Raw genomic sequence first — 18,618 nt, 5'->3', positions numbered from 1 at the left:
ATACTTCAATTTTTCCTAGGTAAAGATGTCTGTAAATCAGTTGACCATGGTTGTGAATATGCTTGTGTCAATAACGGTGATTCCTATATCTGCAAATGCCAGGAGGGATATGTACTAAAAGAGGATCAGAAAACATGCAGAAGTAAGTATATTTTATTTAGAAAGCATTAGTTTATTTTATTTGTAAAATTAGCTGACCTCACTTCAAAAAAATTATAGAGTCATAGAATGGTCTGGGTAGGAAGGAACCATATTAAAGATCTCTTAGCTCCATCTCCTTGCTGATGGCGATGACACCTTCTACTAGACCTGATCTTCTACTAGACTAGGTGTCTCCAAGCCCAATCCAGCTTGGCTTTGAACTCTGCCACAACCTCTCATTTCAAATATGACATAATGTTTGAAATCCCAGGGCATATGTGTATGGCAGAAAATGTCTCAAACAATTAACTTGATGCTCTCCTAAGTAAAAAAATCTATCAGATTGGAAGAGTTGTTTTAGCATACGTTGAGTACAATAATAATGATTTTGAAAGACCAGGGAAAAGCCAAAGAGGAATCTTATTATCAAGGAATGTGCATTTTAATCAGGTTCATAGACTATGGGTCTTTTATCTTTATATAATACATTTTAAAATACCATTAATTCTATTTGTTTATCTTCCAACATGACATGCATTTATCTCATCATCTCTTAATACTTGGAGGAGAAATTCTACTGGAACTCAGTAAAAACATTTATTCTACCAATAAATAGTTGATGAGACTGTGATTACCAAAAGAATGGTAACAAGTTCTGGCTGTTCTTAATCCTAACTGACCATGCACCTTGAACTGCTGCCCTTTCTTGACTTGTGCAGTATTATTGAGGTAGTTCTGATATGTATATTCATTGCATTTTCATCACTTTAACTACATGTGAGGTGGTTTTTTTTTTTCTCAGATGACTGTAGAAAGGAATTCTTGAACAGTTTTAAAATATATATTTTCAAAGAAGAAAAGTCCAGGCTTTAAAGCTGAAAATCCCTTATTTGTACATTGACTCAGTAACAAATATCTCCAGTAATTTCTGCAGAGTAATTTCTTTTGTGTAGTGCTTACAGCATTCTCCCTGTACAAAGATTAGAGATGAGTGGAGGTCAAAGTTGATTTGGTCCAGCCTATGAAGCAAATCTTACATTTCTTAGTATGGCAATTTTCCCTGGAAGCTAGATTGATCCAATAGGAGCTGAGCATTTCTGCATCTAGCCTTTTGCACAAAGCACACTAATCTCTGCCTGCTGAAGGCAATTCCTTTCCAGAATAAAAAAAAAAAAAAATACCAAAACAGCCCCTCTGGCAGAAGCAGTCTGCAGCTTGGAAGGCATTCTCCAGTCTCTAATTTCCTTAACCTCATTATCGATGACCAGTGCCTACGAACTACTTTGATTTTTGCATGTGCATTTACCAAAACATATGGAAAATACAAATCTTACAAATGCGCCTGTCTTCTGACAAACTCCTAGCTCTAATGGGTTAACCAGAAAAGATTAATTGCAGCAAGACATAGTCTTCTAATTACAAAATTGGTAGACAGCTACAAGCAAAAGAAACCTTATCTAACCTATTCTGATTCTATCAATAATTAAATAGTTTAAAACTATTTTATAACTCCTGCAACACAAATGCAGCTTCAATGATTCTCTTCCGTGTCTCTCAGTGCTGACAAATTTGACAAAGGCAAAGTTAGCGTCAGGCTTATCTCCGGAAGAAAATGATGGTAACTCTGTCTTTGTGCTAGCTATGTTCTTCAGTTCTCTCCACTTAAGAGTAATTCTTTGCATTTGCTGATTGTTTTTGCATTTTTAAGAGTTGTAGTATTCTGCAAAGCAGAATATGTCTCAGTAAATATTCACTGTGGTTATAATTCTGTTAAATTTTCAGTCATAGGCCCACTCTTAGCTTTTAAGACAGTCTGCACAGCATGTGTACACGCATTGGCAGGGTAGGATGAGCCAGGAACAGGATATTTTAGATGATCCCTGAGTTTTTGCCAGGGTATCTGGATCCCTTTCCCAGCCTCATGGAGTTTTTTCCTTGATCTATATGCTCTGCTGCTCATTTCACAGGATGCACTGAAGGCCCAATTGACCTGGTGTTTGTGATTGATGGATCAAAAAGTCTTGGCGAGGATAATTTTGAAATTGTAAAACAATTTGTCTCAGGAATCTTGGATACACTTGAGATTTCACCCAAAGCTGCTAGAGTTGGTTTGCTTCAGTATTCCACTGAGGTTCGTACAGAGTTTACATTAAGGCAGTTCAGCTCAGCCAAAGACATGAAGAAAGCTGTGTCACAAATGAAATACATGGGCCGAGGTTCCATGACAGGACTGGCGCTGAGGCAAATGTCTGAGAGAAGCTTCACAGAGACAGAAGGAGCAAGACCTTTTTCAGCAAATGTCCCTCGAATCTCCATTGTGTTTACGGATGGACGAGCCCAGGATGAAGTCTCTGAGTGGGCCACCAGGGCAAAGCAACGTGGTAAGTGGAGATGTTTTCAGTGTCTCATTCTAAAAGGCAAATATTGTTAGAAATAAGATGCAGTTAACAGTTTGAATGTGCTAAGTGAGAGAGTGTTTGCCAAAGCAGTCTGGCCAATACAGTAACCACTGTCCTGCACATCAGATCTTTGTACTCACAGGGGCCTTTGCTGTCAGGCATGTGCATCATTTCCAGAGCAGGACCCATGGGAAGTGTCTCATCATAGGAAGTGGTGCCCTGGCATGCCCTGAGTGCCCTCAATGTATCCACTAAGGGTAGACTTTTGATACAGAGATCTGTACAGAGATTTTGATCTTCATCAAAAATTCTAGCACAACCATAAAAGAAACCCTAAGCTGTCTCTTTAAAATACAGCAATCTATTCTTGTGAGAAATACTGTGGTAATAATTGGCTATATTTTTGTTTACAGGGTATATTCTTTATTTTTAACTAGTTTTTATAGTGCTAATAGCATTTTGGAAAGAAGATGGTTCTTTTTGAAAGAATATAGCTGGAGTGCTATCTGTTTTACTGTTTCTACATGCCTATATGCTGAAATGTGACTGAAAACTGGTGATTTTTAATTTCTAATATGTTTGGGCAACACTCCATCCTTTAGGACACCTGTACCACAAATCAAAAGCTTTTCATCTGTTTAGCAGAGTCAATTGAAAATTTTCAAAACTTGTCAAGAAGGTGAACACTCCCCTTTTTTCTTGGCAAAACTTTTTTAATTTTACAAGAAACTTCTTTAAAAACCATGGCTGATGGGCCACAACACAGAAAAAATAGTCAGACTTTAAAAGATTTTGCACATCTTCTTTCTGTGCTTGTTTTATTGATTTGACATATTAATCAGCATTTGATACATGATTAATCAGGATCAATACCTCTGTTTAAGGAAAAAAGGGAAAAACATCCAGGGATATGAGAAGGGAACATGCTAACAAGAATGCCATTACAATAAAGGATAAAATAGTTTTAAAATAATTTTTAAAACCCCAAACCTTTACAGGCTTACTAGTGAGATGAAACTACATGGAGAATTTACAGAAGAAGGAAAGAAGTACAAACCAACTTACTAGCTGAATGAAACCTCAACTTACACTGACTCTGCAATGCTACAGGACAAACCCACCCCCTGTAATTACAGCACAACCAATAGAGTAATGCTCAGTATGGGCATTCAATTCAATATGAACATATTCAACATGAAATGGACCTTGAATACTTTATCACTGATATTCCCAAGTCTTTAAATAGCACTCACTTCAGCATGACTGGTGCATTCATTAAATCGAATCAGCTTCTGGTGAACAATTTTCTTTCCTGGCTGAAGTGCAATGATAGGCAGATTCATGAAGAAAAGTACGGAGATACTTCTGTTAAAAGTTAAAAACTTGGAAAATGCATATTTTGTGGTATTATAAGGCCCATGATTCTTCAGCAAAAATATTAAATGCTGCAATTCAGTGAGTGTGCAGCAATTATTACCTCATGTTAAATAAAAGTATCAAACCTCCTCATCCCAAGTTTATCTGAAACCAGCCAGAGAAGGTAGCTTCTTCTCTTGACTCATAGAAGAGCTGTGAAGCTCAGAGCTGTTCTATGAATCACAAAATCAGTGCTCATTGTGGACACTTTCTAAGCCAGAGCTGATATAAAGAGAAGTGTTGTATCAGATCATTTGCTCATGAACATAAAAACATAACTGCTGAAAAAGGTATTATTGAAGATCTCTACCTTTTGTAGTTACTACTTGTTTAAAATCTATCTGGTGGGAGGGCTCTGAACCACTTCCTCCTTCCCTGCTTCCAGAGTTAAGAAAACTACACATCCTCACTCACCTTCTACCTAGCACCTCTCCAGTGGAAATACTTGTCCTGAGCATCCCTCTTGTAAGGTTTTTCTTTCCTAGCCTCATAAATTTCTTGTTTTCCCATTCTTACCCTCCTTAAGTGGGCCTTTCAGCCTGTTAGTGCCCCTTACAGAGCAAGAATTAAGTCTCATTGTGCTCTGAGGATTTCAGTGAAGCACTTAAGTATTTTTCTGAAAAATTACTCCCAACTTTCAGGATTCTGCCCCATTTGATAATATGTAAGAGGTTTTCCCAACAACCCAGTAATCAGCTGCATTGTTGTACCCTACAGACACACACAAATCAGGGACTTGCAGTGCAATTGTGAGGCTGAGCTGTGCAATTCTCTTGGATTGTTTGTAATACTCTTTTTGTGACCATTTACTATCAGTAGTGGCCAGGCAAGTGTCATCTCTTTAACACAAAAACTGTATGTCACATTACAGCAAACAAGAGAGTTTCTGCAAACCTCCCAGTAATTAAAGCATATTAAGGCTCTTCACTGATTTTGAAGTTACATAGAATATACATTGGGCTCTCCCTTTCTCTCATATTTTTTTTTCATGGATGAACAAGTGCTTAGAATTAGAACTGCTGAAATAATAAGTATGTGCAATTTCTTTTGAATCCAGGTATAATTATCTATGCCATTGGAATAGGAAAAGCAATTGAGGAAGAACTGCTGGAAATTGCTTCTGAGCCATCATATAAACATCTCTTCTATGCTGAGGATTTCACAGCTCTGGAGGACATAAGTGAAGAGCTAAGAGCCCAAATTTGTGAAGGTAACAAAATTCAATTTTCCTTGAGATAGAAGAGGAGTGAATATTTACAGGTGTTTTGCTTTTTAGATTTTTCTGTCCTTTAATATGTGAAGAGTATATACTGTTAATCCAACACTGGGTAAATATATTAGTAATTATCTTCCCTTTATTTTCCTGAATGTTTCACAAGATGTACAATTCTATGCCTAGAAGAACCAATTTCTTCTTCTCTTTTCTATTTCTACAGTTAAGTCAGCCATGCAATGAACCCCACTCCACCAAATAAACATGATCTATTTCATTAGGAATGTGGGCAAATAATCAGGGATTTGTAATATCTTAATGAGAATTTAAAAAAAAATCCTAAGCAGCAAAAACCTAAACCACAGCAAAATAAATTGTCAAAAGCTGTTGTGTGTATTTATATATGAGTAAAAATAGTTCATTGAATATACATTCACAGCTACAAAGAGTGGATTTCAGTTATGCATAAGCCCTGAGTTTTACTACACAAATGTGGAAGGTTTGTTTCAGAAAGCACCCTTCTTCACTCTGGAACAAACAGCTTGTACATAAGCATTCCCAGATGAAGATTTGCAGGGGAAGGCAGAATCTGAAATGAGATGAAAGCTATGGAGCCAGAGAGAGGACAGCATGTCTCTCCCACTCACACATTCCCAAGACTCAGTAGTTTTTTGTACGTTCAAACTGGTACCTGAAGCAAAATTCAGAAACAACACACAGAATTATGTTAGCCATATTAGAACTGTGCAAGACTATTTAATTTTCACTAGCTTTTATCTGGTTGCTTTTCTTGGAATTAAAAACAGGTTTTGGCCTTTTTTTTTTTTTCTTTAACATTATTGTATAAAATTAGCTGCAGGAGATTTCTTTATACAGATCTCAAGGAAGAACCTGTAAAAAAGACTTGGAGGATGTTTCTTAGCTTGCATAGTCTTTGTCCTTCAGTTCTAAAAAGTCCTAATTTAATTTTTCTGAAATACTAAATACTATAAATACTATAATATAAAACAAAGTCCATTCAATTAACCTTATTAGGCAGATAGTCTTCCAATGACAGCATGTAATCTTAAAAGCTTCTGGAGATGCCAAAGCCAGAACTATCTGGCAGCAGAACAATAATTTCAGTCATTAGCAAACCCCAGAATAATAATTCCCACTGATCAGCAAACCCCAGAGCTCAGGGATGGAAATGCATCCTTCAGGTACCCACAACAGTGATTAGCAACCACCATTTTTTTTCCTTTTAACTGCATTATTTACAATATTAAAAAATAAGTAAATCCTGCCCCTTTGTGGCAGTTTCTTGTCTACACCTCTGGTAACCAGGCAGCACTGGTGCTTCAGCTTCTGTCCTCCCCCTCTCTCAACAATAGGCAATGAATGCCTCACACCTGTGAACTGAGGACTGACCCACTTTTGTTTTTCTGGACACTCCAGTACTACTATTATTCATCAACTCACTCCACCAGAAATTCTGCCTCCAAACCTGTTACACAAGCTGAAAGGTCTTTTTGAAATTCCTTCTGTTGTATACAGCACAAATTTTTCTCCTCCTTTGCAATAGCAATGACTTTTATCTTTACTCCAGTTTTGGTCCTTAGCTGAGGTCTTCTGTGGCTTCAGCTTGTGAGGATGGTGGGAGGTCCTGTCCTCATGGATTCCACTGACAGAGCTTCTCGTCCCTTTTTCCAGCTGTGGATGCACTGCATGTTTCCAACTAAAGTAGAAGCTCTCCAAATGTTTTTTGGGGGGTTAGGCTTTTTTCTTTTATTCTGCAAGAAAGCATCTGCCTTGTAAAATAGCTGCTGATTACTATTAATTATTCTTGACTAGTAGTAAAGGCAAAAAAAAGGAGGGTGTTTTTTCTCTTGCCTCTTATTAAGAGGAATTCAGTTGGAAGGTTCCCATTCATTGCCTTGGTTAATGTTAATTTCTCATCTGACTGGAAGCACTAACGAGGCAATATCATACATAATACACACTGAATGTGATTGCAGCTTCAGCCCTGTTCTGAGCATGTGCCTTATAGGAGCTTTTAATTATATGGTCATATACTATTTTTGTTACAAGACCCCAGCCCTGATCAGATGACAGTACTCAGCAGCAGCTGGTTAACATTCTGTTCTCCTTCCAAACTGTGTATCATTATCAGTTCAGCAAATATTCAGACACTGCTTTTGATGACACTTTCTCACAGGCTCCTCCTAACAAATTACTTGTGTTTTGTTACAAAACAGAACACTAAAAATGAAACATCCAACTTCAGCATTGTTTCCCAACAAATTTATTCATTGCACTGACTTCACCAAGGGATTCAGGGTGATCAGCCTCTATCACTACTTGTGTGTTTATTCACCTTCTCAGAGGCAATGAGATCAGAAATCTTAGCGCCCCAACAAGTTTCTGAAGCCTGAAGAGGAGTTTCTGAAATGCTCAGTTCCTATTCCAAACTGGAGACCTCCTGCCACACCTCTACCAGTGCATATCTTTTTTCTGTCCCCAATTACGTGTCTATACTAGCCCTGTGTCCAAAGCTCAAACCTTTCAGGTCATTTCCACTGCCCTTCCTAAACAACCCCCTTATTAGCTTGCAGCTCCTAAACATCCTGTAGGGCAAGTCACTACCCAGGGTCAAACATTCAAGATTCATCTTACCTGCTCCATCTCTCCTACAACCAATCTTCACCATCCTTGTTCCCACTTGATCATTCTTCAGCTAGACTGTGCTTCTCATTCATTTCATTCCCTTGTGATCTCATCCCACACTTCTCTGCCCTCAACTCTTCTCCAAAACCTGACTTCTTTCCAGCAGTTTGTTCCCATGCAGACTGAGATATCTATATCATCTATATCTCTCTATATAAACATTTTAGTTCTGCTGCCAGATCTCTGATCTTCTTATTCAACCACTCATCTGTTCTTCCGATATTCATGCTCAGTAATTCCAACCTCCACTCAAGAGGGCCTCATCCCCTTCCCAGTGCAACTTAGCACAGCTGTGTATTATTGTGCATCCGTCAAACTGACTAAACCAGCAGGGACCCCAATAGTTATAGCAAACCTGGATGTCATAGAAGCATCTTCCACCTCCCTACTGCATCCTCATGGCACATCAGGCAAGTTTGCACTGTCACCTTTTACCCCCATGCATTCTCTTTCAGGGAAGGAGCTCTGGGTTCCAGAGGAGGGAGCGTGTCCCAGATGCTCCATGCACCCTGGCATCATCGGTCACCTTGTGCAGTTGTTAAATTCCTGCTCTTTAGCTCATCTGGGCCCTTTCCTAGTGAAGGACCCATTCCTAAGGAACCTCAGCTGCCTCCACACTGCCCTCTGGCGGCAAGAAAGGGGCAGGGCACACAATGGCTGAGGCCACATCTCATAACAGGTTTCTGTTTCCTCAATCTCTTGACTAAAAATATCGGGGTGTGGACTCTGAAATAAATCCTTACCTTTTAAAGGCTGTGCTTCATGAATTAGAAACGTGTATTTTGGCTTATAACAGTAGTGTATCAAACAGACTGCTGCACTCTTCTCACCCAAAAACTCCCAAATCCCTGATCAATGTTTCCCATTATAAAGACTGAAGGACAGGAAGAAACCTTTTCTTTCTCCAAGCAATATTCTTATTCAGTTCACCTCAAAGGATGATGGATGATAACGAAACACGAAAGAATTTTCACTGTAGGACACAAAGTAGATTGCTGTCATTTCAGATTGCTTCACTATTATTAAATAATCACTTCTGGTTTTGGAGTTCCTCCAATAATCGGAGTTGAAGGGCAAGTCCTAGAGTTTCCATCAACACTGGACCTCTTCTAAATTGCACAGGTATGAGGCATTCTCCACGTGTTATGAGAGATAAACACCAAGTTACTGGCAAGAAACATTTACAGTTCTAGGGAATGTGAACATTTTTATTGCTCTTTTTGTGATATCATTTCCTTTGGCAATTTCTATCTACCAGCCTTGAAAGAGTCACCTCACCAGCAGGATGCATCATCTGGGAGGCTTCATAAGACTGGTCCACAGCCTTCAGGTTGGCTGTTTTAACTCAAATGTCCTCTCCTGCTGCCTTTTCATGCTGCCTTCTGTAGAGAACTCTCACAATTCAGCTAAAAGGGTTCATCCCACGTCCTTGCCTCCTTGCCGCTCCAAGTCACCTCTCCTTTTGGAACGCAAAAAATGGAGATTCACTGTAACAAAAGCATGGCTGCATGCTTCTTACATCATTTGAATTAAATACTTCATGGGGAAACTTGTATTTCCACACTGTGCTTGATACTTTAAGCATGTTCAGCTTTCAATCACTTCTGTTTCTCACAGGAACCTTCACAATTCTGCAACCCACAACTTAAATCATGTATACAGTAAATACAGCCTAACAGCTTAGTTCCTTCACATCTTTGTATCCCTAGTCCTTTCTTTGAATGATCCTCACTGCAATTAGTGAGATTACTTACTAATTAAGAAGAACTCAGTGCATGTGATTAGAAAAAAAGTAATTATAATTTAGTGGGTCTGATTTTTAGACTTTTGGGGGGTTTCCTGCAGGACCTGAATCAACCACAATAGCCATCACAGATGTCATTGACTGTCCACATCTTGCAGTACACCACAAGTATCTTTTTGAAGACAGTCACATTCACTCAACAACAGGTAATCAAGTTACCTTTGTTTAGAATAACCCAGACTGCTCTTTGAACACAGAGGACTGTTTCCCAGCACTGACAGAATCTGCCTCAGGGCATTCCTTTGGATGTTGACCTGTTTTGAGAACAGGAAGCTATATTAAACCTGCTCTGCATTTATAATTCCTTGTAATTTTCTCCCCATCCTATTCCATTTATTCCACGTTTAGCCTATGCTTAAGTGTTTTGTTTTTCAGCAAAAGCCTCAAAAGACAATGACCAGTGCAAATGTGAAAACCTTGTGACATTCCAGAACTATGCAACCAGTGAAGTGAGAAAACTCACCCAGCGATATATCCTTTCTGAGTAACTGCTTCTTACAGGTAAAATAAGAAAGGCAGGTTAAAACAAACTACATGTTTGGGCATCAAGTCTAAACTGCCTCCATAGCTAAAATCAGTTTATTGTAATGAAAATCTAAACTACATGGTAGTCAGTTTCCAAGAAGCAAAGCCTTTTAATCTGCTTCTCCATCAAAGAAGGGACCAAAACATTAATAAGGATCTTGAAATTTAATAAATAAATAAAAATAAGCCCTTACGGTAAACATCTTCAGGAACAGCAAAGAAACAACTGGTCAAATTCAGGGCTAACATGCATTGCTTTGGGTTACTTCTTCAGATGCTACTGAATTAGCATTTACTGGCTATAGGTGTCAAAGTAAAGGAAATGTTTCCCTGCTTAACTGCTTGGTGAGGCACCATATGCAGTGAGTCATTTAAAACCATACCCTAGATGAAGAGAAAATCAGAGGACTCAGGTTTGGCTAATGTTGCATTAGAAGAAATGCAGATAAAACTTAGCAAAGTGCAGATCTGTAGCTTATGCCACCCAGTTAGTCTGTTTATTTCAAGGCAGCTGCTTGTGCAGCAGCCTTTATGCTGCCTGCAACATCCACACCTCAGGAAACAGCAGCAAACTGGCAATACAACTCATCATACACTATTTATACAGCAAATTCCTGATAATCAAATAAACACTAAGAAGACATCACATCTTCTTGAGTTGTGTAGCTGTGTGTAAGAGCAATAAGCACTTACTCTCACTGCACAGAAGAGTGCAGTGATACCAACAGCTCATCACTGCATGCTTCCTAGACAGGAATAGGTTCAGACTGAACAGTCTGTCCAGGGGGAGGCAAGCAGAGCCCTCAGTGGCTGGTAACCTGATGCAGAACATTGCCTACCAGCTCAGACCTTCCCTGCAGCAGCCAGCCTCTCTCTCACCTTCCCAAGTGATTCCTTTGGCAGACACTTTAAGCAATTATGTTCTAATCACTTGATTAAATTACTCCAGGCAAAGCAGATTTCATAAAGGAGAAAGCCATTGTGTAAGGTTATTGCTAGGTGTTTCAAATGCTCATCAACATACATACTGCTCTGACAAGACTTCTCCAAACAACTTTGGAGAAAAAATTTTTAGGTCATTTCCCACGTCCTTAAGCATTATATGACATGCAGCATTCCAACCTGCATGCTGACAAAAAAGGAGACCAATTCTTGCCTCTTCAGAAGCTCTTTACTACAATCTCCTGTAGCTGGGCTATGAGGAGCTCTGATCTTACTCAGAATCAAATAATTTAATTGCTAAGCTTACAAGCTTAGAAACGTGCTTTTTTGCTTTACCATTTGAGCAGGCAACCCTGCTGTGATTTTTACTCCAATGGCTCAAGGTGATGGAGAATCTGTCAACACTGAGCCAGAGACTAGGAATTTTGATAGGAACAGTGCTAAGCATTTCCTCAGAGCACTGTGCAGCCACTGCTTTGAAGAATACAAACCATCCAGTTTCCTCTTTATTAGAAACCTCACTTCTCTGCCTTATCTCAAGAGCAGCTGAGTTTTGAAGTGATACACTAGTTCTTGGTAACTGCAGACTGCTGCCACAGAAGCAGAAGCACTCTTGCTCCTTACTAGCAAGAGGAGATTCTCCTGCTGTCAACGGGGGGACACAGTAGTCATGGCTGTTCTGGCCAAACTCAAGAAGCCAAATTCAATTTGCCTGTCTGCCCTAAAAAATTCCTAAAAGCAACATGTCAAAGATGCCAATTAATATACCCAGTTCTCTATCTTCCCTTGTGTAAGACCTTAAAAGGTTGAAATTAAGACCCTAGTCAAACAAGTAAGGAGTGGGGTGCAGCAAATTCATCCGAGGTAGATCTCAGTGCCTTCAGATCTCACTTGATGCTAGGCCTCCTCTTCCTCTCAGCTTCCCCTGGCTACAGCCTTTCCATGGCACTTGGAGAGAGGTGCTGAAGTGAACAGTACTGGTCCAACCTCTTCCTGCAGGAGACAGCATTCCTGCCAACTGTAAGTGCATATCAGGAAAGGGATGCTGTACACTACTTTGCATTGCCACAGCTTCTTACTGTAAATGCAACCAGCCCTAGATCCCATGGAGCTTGTTGTGCTCTATTCCACATTTGTCTGGAAACCACTGTCATAACTGTGGACAGGAACAGATCATGAGGACCAGACATTCCTACTGGGGTCTCAGAGCCCCAGTTTATTATCTACTGTTACGTGCAGTTAAGTAAAACATTTTTTAAACAGCATTAACTAGATAAATATTTACCCTTCCTTTAAAATAGAGAAAAGCAATCCATTTGTAGAACCAACCTTTTTAGTAACCTGCAGTCTGAACTTCATGTCAAGGTATGCCTGTTAAGGAATGGGGCTTCACACAACTTTCTCAACTCAGCTGATCAAATCAGAACACGAAAATAAAGGGGCATACTGTTTGAGAAACTACTGAGTCAAAGAGGAGAAATGAGAATGTTTATGGACCATAGCAATCAGGTAGCTGACTTTCTATTAATGCATCCTATTAGTACCTCTCTTTCCTTAACTTTTATCTACTGGAAGAAATGACAAAGAGAATGGAAGACTTGGAAAACAGGCTAAAATACTGATTGGAATTTTAAGTGTATGCTACACTGTATATTTATACATACAAACTTGTCAGAGCTATTTTCTTAAACTGGTTCAAAGTAAAATAACATCTTTGTGTCTGAAGTTGAAGAGTATTTTGGATCCCTGCATTTATATGCCATGTGTTGGCTTGCATTGATTGCAGAAAAAATGTTAATTTTTATAAAAACAATTTAGTAACTAGCAAAAGTTCTAATTAAGCAGAACAACTGAAATAAGCTATGCAAAATAATAAAATGCTGTTATTTTTTGAAATGAAACCTCCATGTTTTGAAGTATTTTTAGGGTATGAATTTATTTGGCTTGATTTTCTGTATTTCCCTCCTCCACTCTTAGTATTTTTAAGCACACAGTCTGTGTATATGTATAGTTCTATGTATAGACATGCACAGAACAAGGGGACAGCATTCATAGCCATTAGGCTTGACTTGAATTCTTCAAACAAGAGTAACTACTGGATCAGTAGGAAGTAAAAACAAATTCATACATTTGTATTCAAACTGTGATGGGATTAAATGCTTGAAGTGGGAAGTCTGCTTTATCAGGGCATCACAACCTGAAGTGTCAAGAACTTTTTATTTTGTCCAGACTATCCAACTTCACTCTGCTGTCCTTTGGTCAGTATTCACTGATCCTCTACCCTTCCTGAATGCAAGCAGTATATTAATTCTGAAAATATTACTGTCAATTCAGCTAGCTGCACACTCGGTAAACACTAAAACACAGCAAATTGCTTCTATTCTGTCCACCTAGAAGTGTCTTTAAGTCTCACTCCCTTCCCTTGATTGAAACTCATGCAGAATTGTGGTTTTATAGGTAAATATATCAGCACTTCCTCCTCAGCTCTGACACATCTCAGAGTCTGCCTCTTTACTAATCTCCAAATGGAAACAACACTTCATCCATTTTGTAACAGAAGTAGTTGCAGCAGAACTCAAGTGATCTCAGACAAGCTGAGAGTGAGCGTGGATACACAACAGCAGGCTCTGAAAGGTACCTTGTGCTTTGGCATACTTTTCAATTCTGCAAGGTTACAGATATACTCTGATCTTCATTACGTCTGCTTTTACCATGTGAGAAAATCACTGGCAATGCAACTAACAATCCCCAGTAATAAGGAACATCCTGCAGCCATGGTCTCACACAGAACAGGCACAAATCTCTAAGACATTGACATTCTCAGCAACTGTGACTTGAGAACAGCAGCTCATCTTCAGAAAACTTAAAAAAAGGCTACTGATTCAAAAACAGCTTTCTGAATTTAACTGGTATCTTACTGAAAGTGTATACTACACATCCAGAAGCTACAACCTGTTTGCTCTTTTACAGATACGTACTCTTGGAAGGAAAAGACAAAGGGGATAATGGACATTAGTACTTGATTCACGTGGTAAAAACAGTGTGAATTATTTTAATCTAAGTAAACCTTTACAGTTCCCCACCAACATCCCAAATTGGTTACTGTCCCTCACATTATGCCTTGAGTTTGCATAAGCACTCCAAAAGCAAACACTAAGGAAGCCCTAGCCCATTGGGATTTGACACCATACTTGCCATGATCAAGCCTTCCTTCACTTACCTCTCAAGATCCACAATGCCTACAGAAAGGCAAATTTTGCCATGTGAAGGTGATTTCTAACAGAACAGGAAGCACAGCAGTGGTAATGAATCGTCATTTATATAGTTTGTTCCCTAAAACCAACAAAGGTATAATACAAATTTTTCTTTAAAGAGATCTGTAACCAGTTTTATTGTAGAAAAAACACCTTTACAGCATTTACTTCTCACTGGTTTGTTCTGGCATGCTTCTAATGATGTCAGAGTCACCTGTAAAAGAAAAATGTATTATTACAAGAAGACTCACAGAAATATATTTTTAGGAACAAAAATATGAAAAAACAACTTCACCCATAAAATCACCACAGTGATTCTAGAGAAAGAAAACAACCTAAAAGCAACAGATAGTCTGCTTAGGAAAAAAAGCAAATAATTTTGATAAAATTGATAAAAAATACTTGTAACTGTGTTTTTTCTAATCCAAATACAGTATTTTCCTGTAATTATGTACCTGTCACCAGCATTTACAAAGCCAGGACTAGAACAACAACCTAGTCCTGGAGGACACAATGCATAGTTTTACTATAGCGAATGTCTAGCCTCCCCTGATCACAGAAATATCAGGACAGCGAGAATATTCGCATTGTCAGCTACACAGCATTAGGATTTACTTGCAGCTCCCACCCCACCCAAAACCAAACCTGAAAGTGACATTTTGAAAATTAAGTTTACAGCTACTATTTGAATACTAGCAAGCTAAATAAAGTTTTCTGAAGTAGGAAATTCAAATCATTGTGACTTGAGGAACAGTCAGTTAATGTTATTACAGAAACCATTAAACCTATGTGTATGCATTCTGGTCAACAAACAGAACAAGGGATTGATTCTTCTCTCATAACATTCTGGAAAGAGGATAGGAAGTCACCTACTTAGCATTCTCTATATAAAGAATTTGAGCAACTCTCTGGAACAAAGACTGTTACCAAACCATAGTAATTACATACAAACTTATAGTTTTAAAATAAAGTGTTGAACATAATTTTCATTCCCTTGAATATCCACGTGCCTATTGGTTATTTTTGTATGTATTATTCTGGGAAGCAGGACAAGTCACAGTTCTTTATCTCAAGACTAAGAACAGTCAAACAGGGCTGTTGTATAACAGTATGTTGTGCAAGCTCATGTCCTGGGTAATGGCTTCAGAAACAGTTGCTTCCCAGACACTGAAACCTCCCTACAGACTGACAAGTACCCAAAATGCTCACAGGGCTCAGCAGTAAGAGCTATGTGCATGAGAAGCAGTAGTCCTTCCAGGTTCTAATAACCTAAGACTCACAGAAGAACAGGACCTTGGTCAGAGGAAATTGTTAAGTGTTAAACCTGATGAAAAAAGGTAGTGAAGTGTGTCATCACTCCTGCTCATTCCTTGCTCAGTGCTGCTACTCACAGGAGAAGGGAGGATCCACAGACTCCTCCTCATCTGGTCCCTACACTGCAGGAGGCAATTACCTGGGTCAATGATGGCCAGTGTGCACACTCTGTAGTATTTTCCACATGCTGTGCCCAACTCAATGTTGTTCCCACTATAATGATGGACACCGGTCTTGGCAAGCATAGCGTAGTACTCAATCTCTGATTTTCTGAAATCAAAAAACTGGGTGTTAACAGGACCCACAAACAATTCTGACCAACTGCAGTACAGAGAGGAGCTTTAACCTCTACCACACCCAAACCTAGAGATACTTTTTCTTCCCACCCTGAGAAACACAGCTGTTTCCTGCAAGGCAAAAATCACTTCAGGGCTGTGGCTCAGAAACCTTTACTTAGATGTCTGCTGAAGGTTTGTAACAACAAACCCTTCAAACTGCTCTTAGACAGGCTTATTTCTACATGGTAGAAGGATTCAGCACTTGCAGACCTCTGAAAGGCCACTGGAGCTATGCCAAAGTGCATAAACTAGGGGAGTTAATGTTAATGTGGCCAGATGCTGAACAGAGAGAGAGTTATTGCAGCTGAGAAAGGAACGATGTATTTTAATTTAAAACAAAAAGTCCATCTATACTGCCCTCTTTTCTGACTTCCACCAGGAGAGTCTGGCAGTCAATACTGTTTTGCAATTATTTTGGGATTCCCACTAATATTAGGGATTGCTGCCCGCTGCAGCAGTCCTACTTTTTTTCATGTATCCAATTTCTGGGTTTTGCATTTATGTTTTCTTGAGCCTGACAATATCCCTCAACAACAAAAAGGGCCCAGATATTCAATGATGAAAATGTCATATTAGTAAAGATTACATTCTCAAAAAAGCAGCTCCACAGGCCAGGACCCCAAATTTACAACTGATTTTGACAAATTTTGTGTGCTTTAAATATTTTAAATCAGTTATCAGTTTTCCTAGCTGTAAAATTATTTCCCAATACGCTACTTTGGAAAAATACGGAAATTCAGCCCAGTACTTTCTCTAGTGCAAACTCCTGGAATGAGAAAGCTAGAAAAACACAAGGAAGCATTTTAACACTTCAAGACTTGAAATCATTATAGAACAAACTACCTGTTGCTTTTGTTTCAGAGCCCTCTGTATTAAGTCTCTGAAGAAATTAGCACACACTGCATTTGTGTGCAAAGAAGAACCCATCTCAGAATTGTTTTCTCACATCTGCTTACCTCAAAGCAGGACAGTTGTTGGCGAGGATGACCAACTTGGCTTTGCCCTGACGAATCATTTTCAGGGTCTGTTTGTACCCAAGCACATATTTGCCACTTTTCATAACCAGCTGAAGCCTGGAGTTGATGGACTCCAGGGACTTTTTCTGAAGAAGATGTAGAAAAACATTATTGTGTTACTTCACACTTTTCAGAACAATAGAGAACATAATAGAGAAATTTCAAATATATACATTTTTCATAATCTCCCTATAATCTGAAACACAGAATAAGAAAGGCCAGTCAGTTACTTGAGTATAAGGAAGCTTATGGATGGGGTGTTACTGATACTGTGTTTTCACAAGTTCAGAAAGTTCTTTCTTCCCCCCATGTCTATCAACATGAAAATATATCTCAAAGCACTGTTGCTGCTATCTACATAAATCAGTGACATCTGCGGGTATCTGACAAGCTCCTGTCAAACTCAGCTAGTCAAGGCCAAGTAAGTACCACTTCTGCCTTGCAAATCTAAGCCAGCTTTAGAGTCCGTCTCTCCCCAGGGCGCACTCTGACAACGTTGCACAGGACAGCAGAAAAAAAGTAATTTTGTGCAATATCGAACTGATATTACAACAGGGGAGCGTGATGCTCATGACAACAGCTTAGGCTCATTTGACGCACGAAATCACCGCCTTTGATCAAGAAAACCAGATCTGTCAGAGCCAGTCTAAGAGAAAGGCCAGAACATGGCAGGAAAAGCAAAACCTGAACTCCACCCTCACTAGGAGCTCGGCACCACCTCTCCCTCCCTGCAGCCACCTCAGGAGCTCTGCAAGCACCGCGGGACACGGCACGGGAGGGACCCGCGGACACCGAGCCCAGCGGGAGAAGGCCGAGGGGCGCGGCCAGTGTCAGGAAGGCGCGGTCCGAGCTCTGAGGGCCGCGGCGGGCTGTGCCCAGGGGCCCCCAGCACCCGCGGCCGCCAAGCCAGGCCATGCCGGGGTCCCCCCGCCGCAGCACGGCGCTGCCCGGACGCCCCGCCACCACGTGCGCCCGGCGCGGCCCCGCTCTTACTCACCGTCTTCTTCGCGGCCACCATGTTGCTGCCTCGCGCGGGGTCGGGCGGTACCTGGAACACAGGGGGACGGAGGGGAGCGGTCAGAACCCGGCAGCAGCGCCCGCAGCGGTCCCCGCACCCCCGGCCCGGCCCCGCTCACCGCAGCCGCGCCGCCAAGATGGCCGGAAAAGGAACGAGCACCCAGCGAGCACCGCGCGAAGCCCGCGCCAGCTCTCGCGAGAGCCGCGCGCACATCCCGCCCCGCCCCGCGGCTGCCACTGCGCCGAACCGCAGCCCCGGGAGGGGCGGGGCCTGCCGGGGAGGGGCGGGGCCTGACTGAATGGAGATGGGACGTGAGTTTATGTGGGCGGGGCTCGGCTGAGGGGCGGGCGGGGGTCTATCCATTTACAGAGTATGATTAATCCAATTTTGAAGTATACTTCGTACTTTCCTTTGGCAACTGAAAAGTAAACTCCATTCTACGTCTCCTTCTTTTTTTGTTCCTCTTATTCCCCTCATCCCAGCCCTCGGGTGCATTGCTGTTATTCTCCATCAAACTGTGACTTTGCTTATA

General features: G+C 40.4%; 2 protein-coding genes and 1 non-coding gene across 5 annotated transcripts in view; 1 reads left to right on the top strand and 2 right to left on the bottom strand.

Annotated features, from left to right (window-relative positions):
* MATN2 (matrilin 2) overlaps positions 1-13,051 on the top strand; it is a 64,121-nt gene extending 51,070 nt beyond the window's left edge. For all 3 annotated transcript variants that reach the window (XM_056484096.1, XM_056484095.1, XM_056484094.1), the window contains 7 exons: positions 20-142; positions 2,109-2,522; positions 5,014-5,166; positions 9,134-9,205; positions 9,721-9,825; positions 10,055-10,150; positions 12,716-13,051. In XM_056484096.1, coding sequence (XP_056340071.1) covers positions 20-142; positions 2,109-2,522; positions 5,014-5,166; positions 9,134-9,205; positions 9,721-9,825; positions 10,055-10,150; positions 12,716-12,768 — 1,016 coding nt within the window. In that variant the 3' untranslated portion in view covers positions 12,769-13,051. The remainder of the gene's footprint in view (positions 1-19; positions 143-2,108; positions 2,523-5,013; positions 5,167-9,133; positions 9,206-9,720; positions 9,826-10,054; positions 10,151-12,715) is intronic.
* A 1,395-nt stretch (positions 13,052-14,446) lies between these two features.
* On the bottom strand, positions 14,447-18,290 carry RPL30 (ribosomal protein L30). The gene is made up of 5 exons (XM_056484105.1): positions 18,205-18,290; positions 18,066-18,116; positions 17,009-17,154; positions 15,854-15,984; positions 14,447-14,614 (listed from the first exon to the last, which is right to left on the bottom strand). Exons 2-5 carry the CDS (start codon positions 18,084-18,086, stop codon positions 14,565-14,567), a joined length of 348 nt encoding a protein of 115 aa, XP_056340080.1. The 5' UTR covers positions 18,087-18,116; positions 18,205-18,290; the 3' UTR covers positions 14,447-14,564.
* LOC130250451 (small nucleolar RNA SNORA72) lies at positions 14,854-14,988 on the bottom strand. The gene has a single exon (XR_008839978.1). It is a non-coding gene; the product is annotated as a small nucleolar RNA SNORA72 (small nucleolar RNA).
* Positions 18,291-18,618: the final 328 nt, after the last annotated feature.

The sequence above is a fragment of the Oenanthe melanoleuca genome, chromosome 2, assembly GCF_029582105.1.
Source record: "Oenanthe melanoleuca isolate GR-GAL-2019-014 chromosome 2, OMel1.0, whole genome shotgun sequence".
Classification (NCBI taxonomy): domain Eukaryota; kingdom Metazoa; phylum Chordata; class Aves; order Passeriformes; family Muscicapidae; genus Oenanthe; species Oenanthe melanoleuca.
This window is presented reverse-complemented; position numbering and strand designations above follow the sequence as displayed.

What these genes read in the sequence shown, in the direction of transcription:
- RPL30 (XM_056484105.1), bottom strand. Translation starts at nt 18,086, where the DNA reads ATGGTGGCCGCGAAGAAGACG. An exon ending in TGGTGGCCGCGAAGAAGACG is followed by an intron (nt 17,155 to 18,065) that starts GTGAGTAAGAGC and finishes CATCTTCTTCAG; the next exon opens with AAAAAGTCCCTGGAGTCCAT. An exon ending in AACAACTGTCCTGCTTTGAG is followed by an intron (nt 15,985 to 17,008) that starts GTAAGCAGATGT and finishes TTTTGATTTCAG; the next exon opens with AAAATCAGAGATTGAGTACT.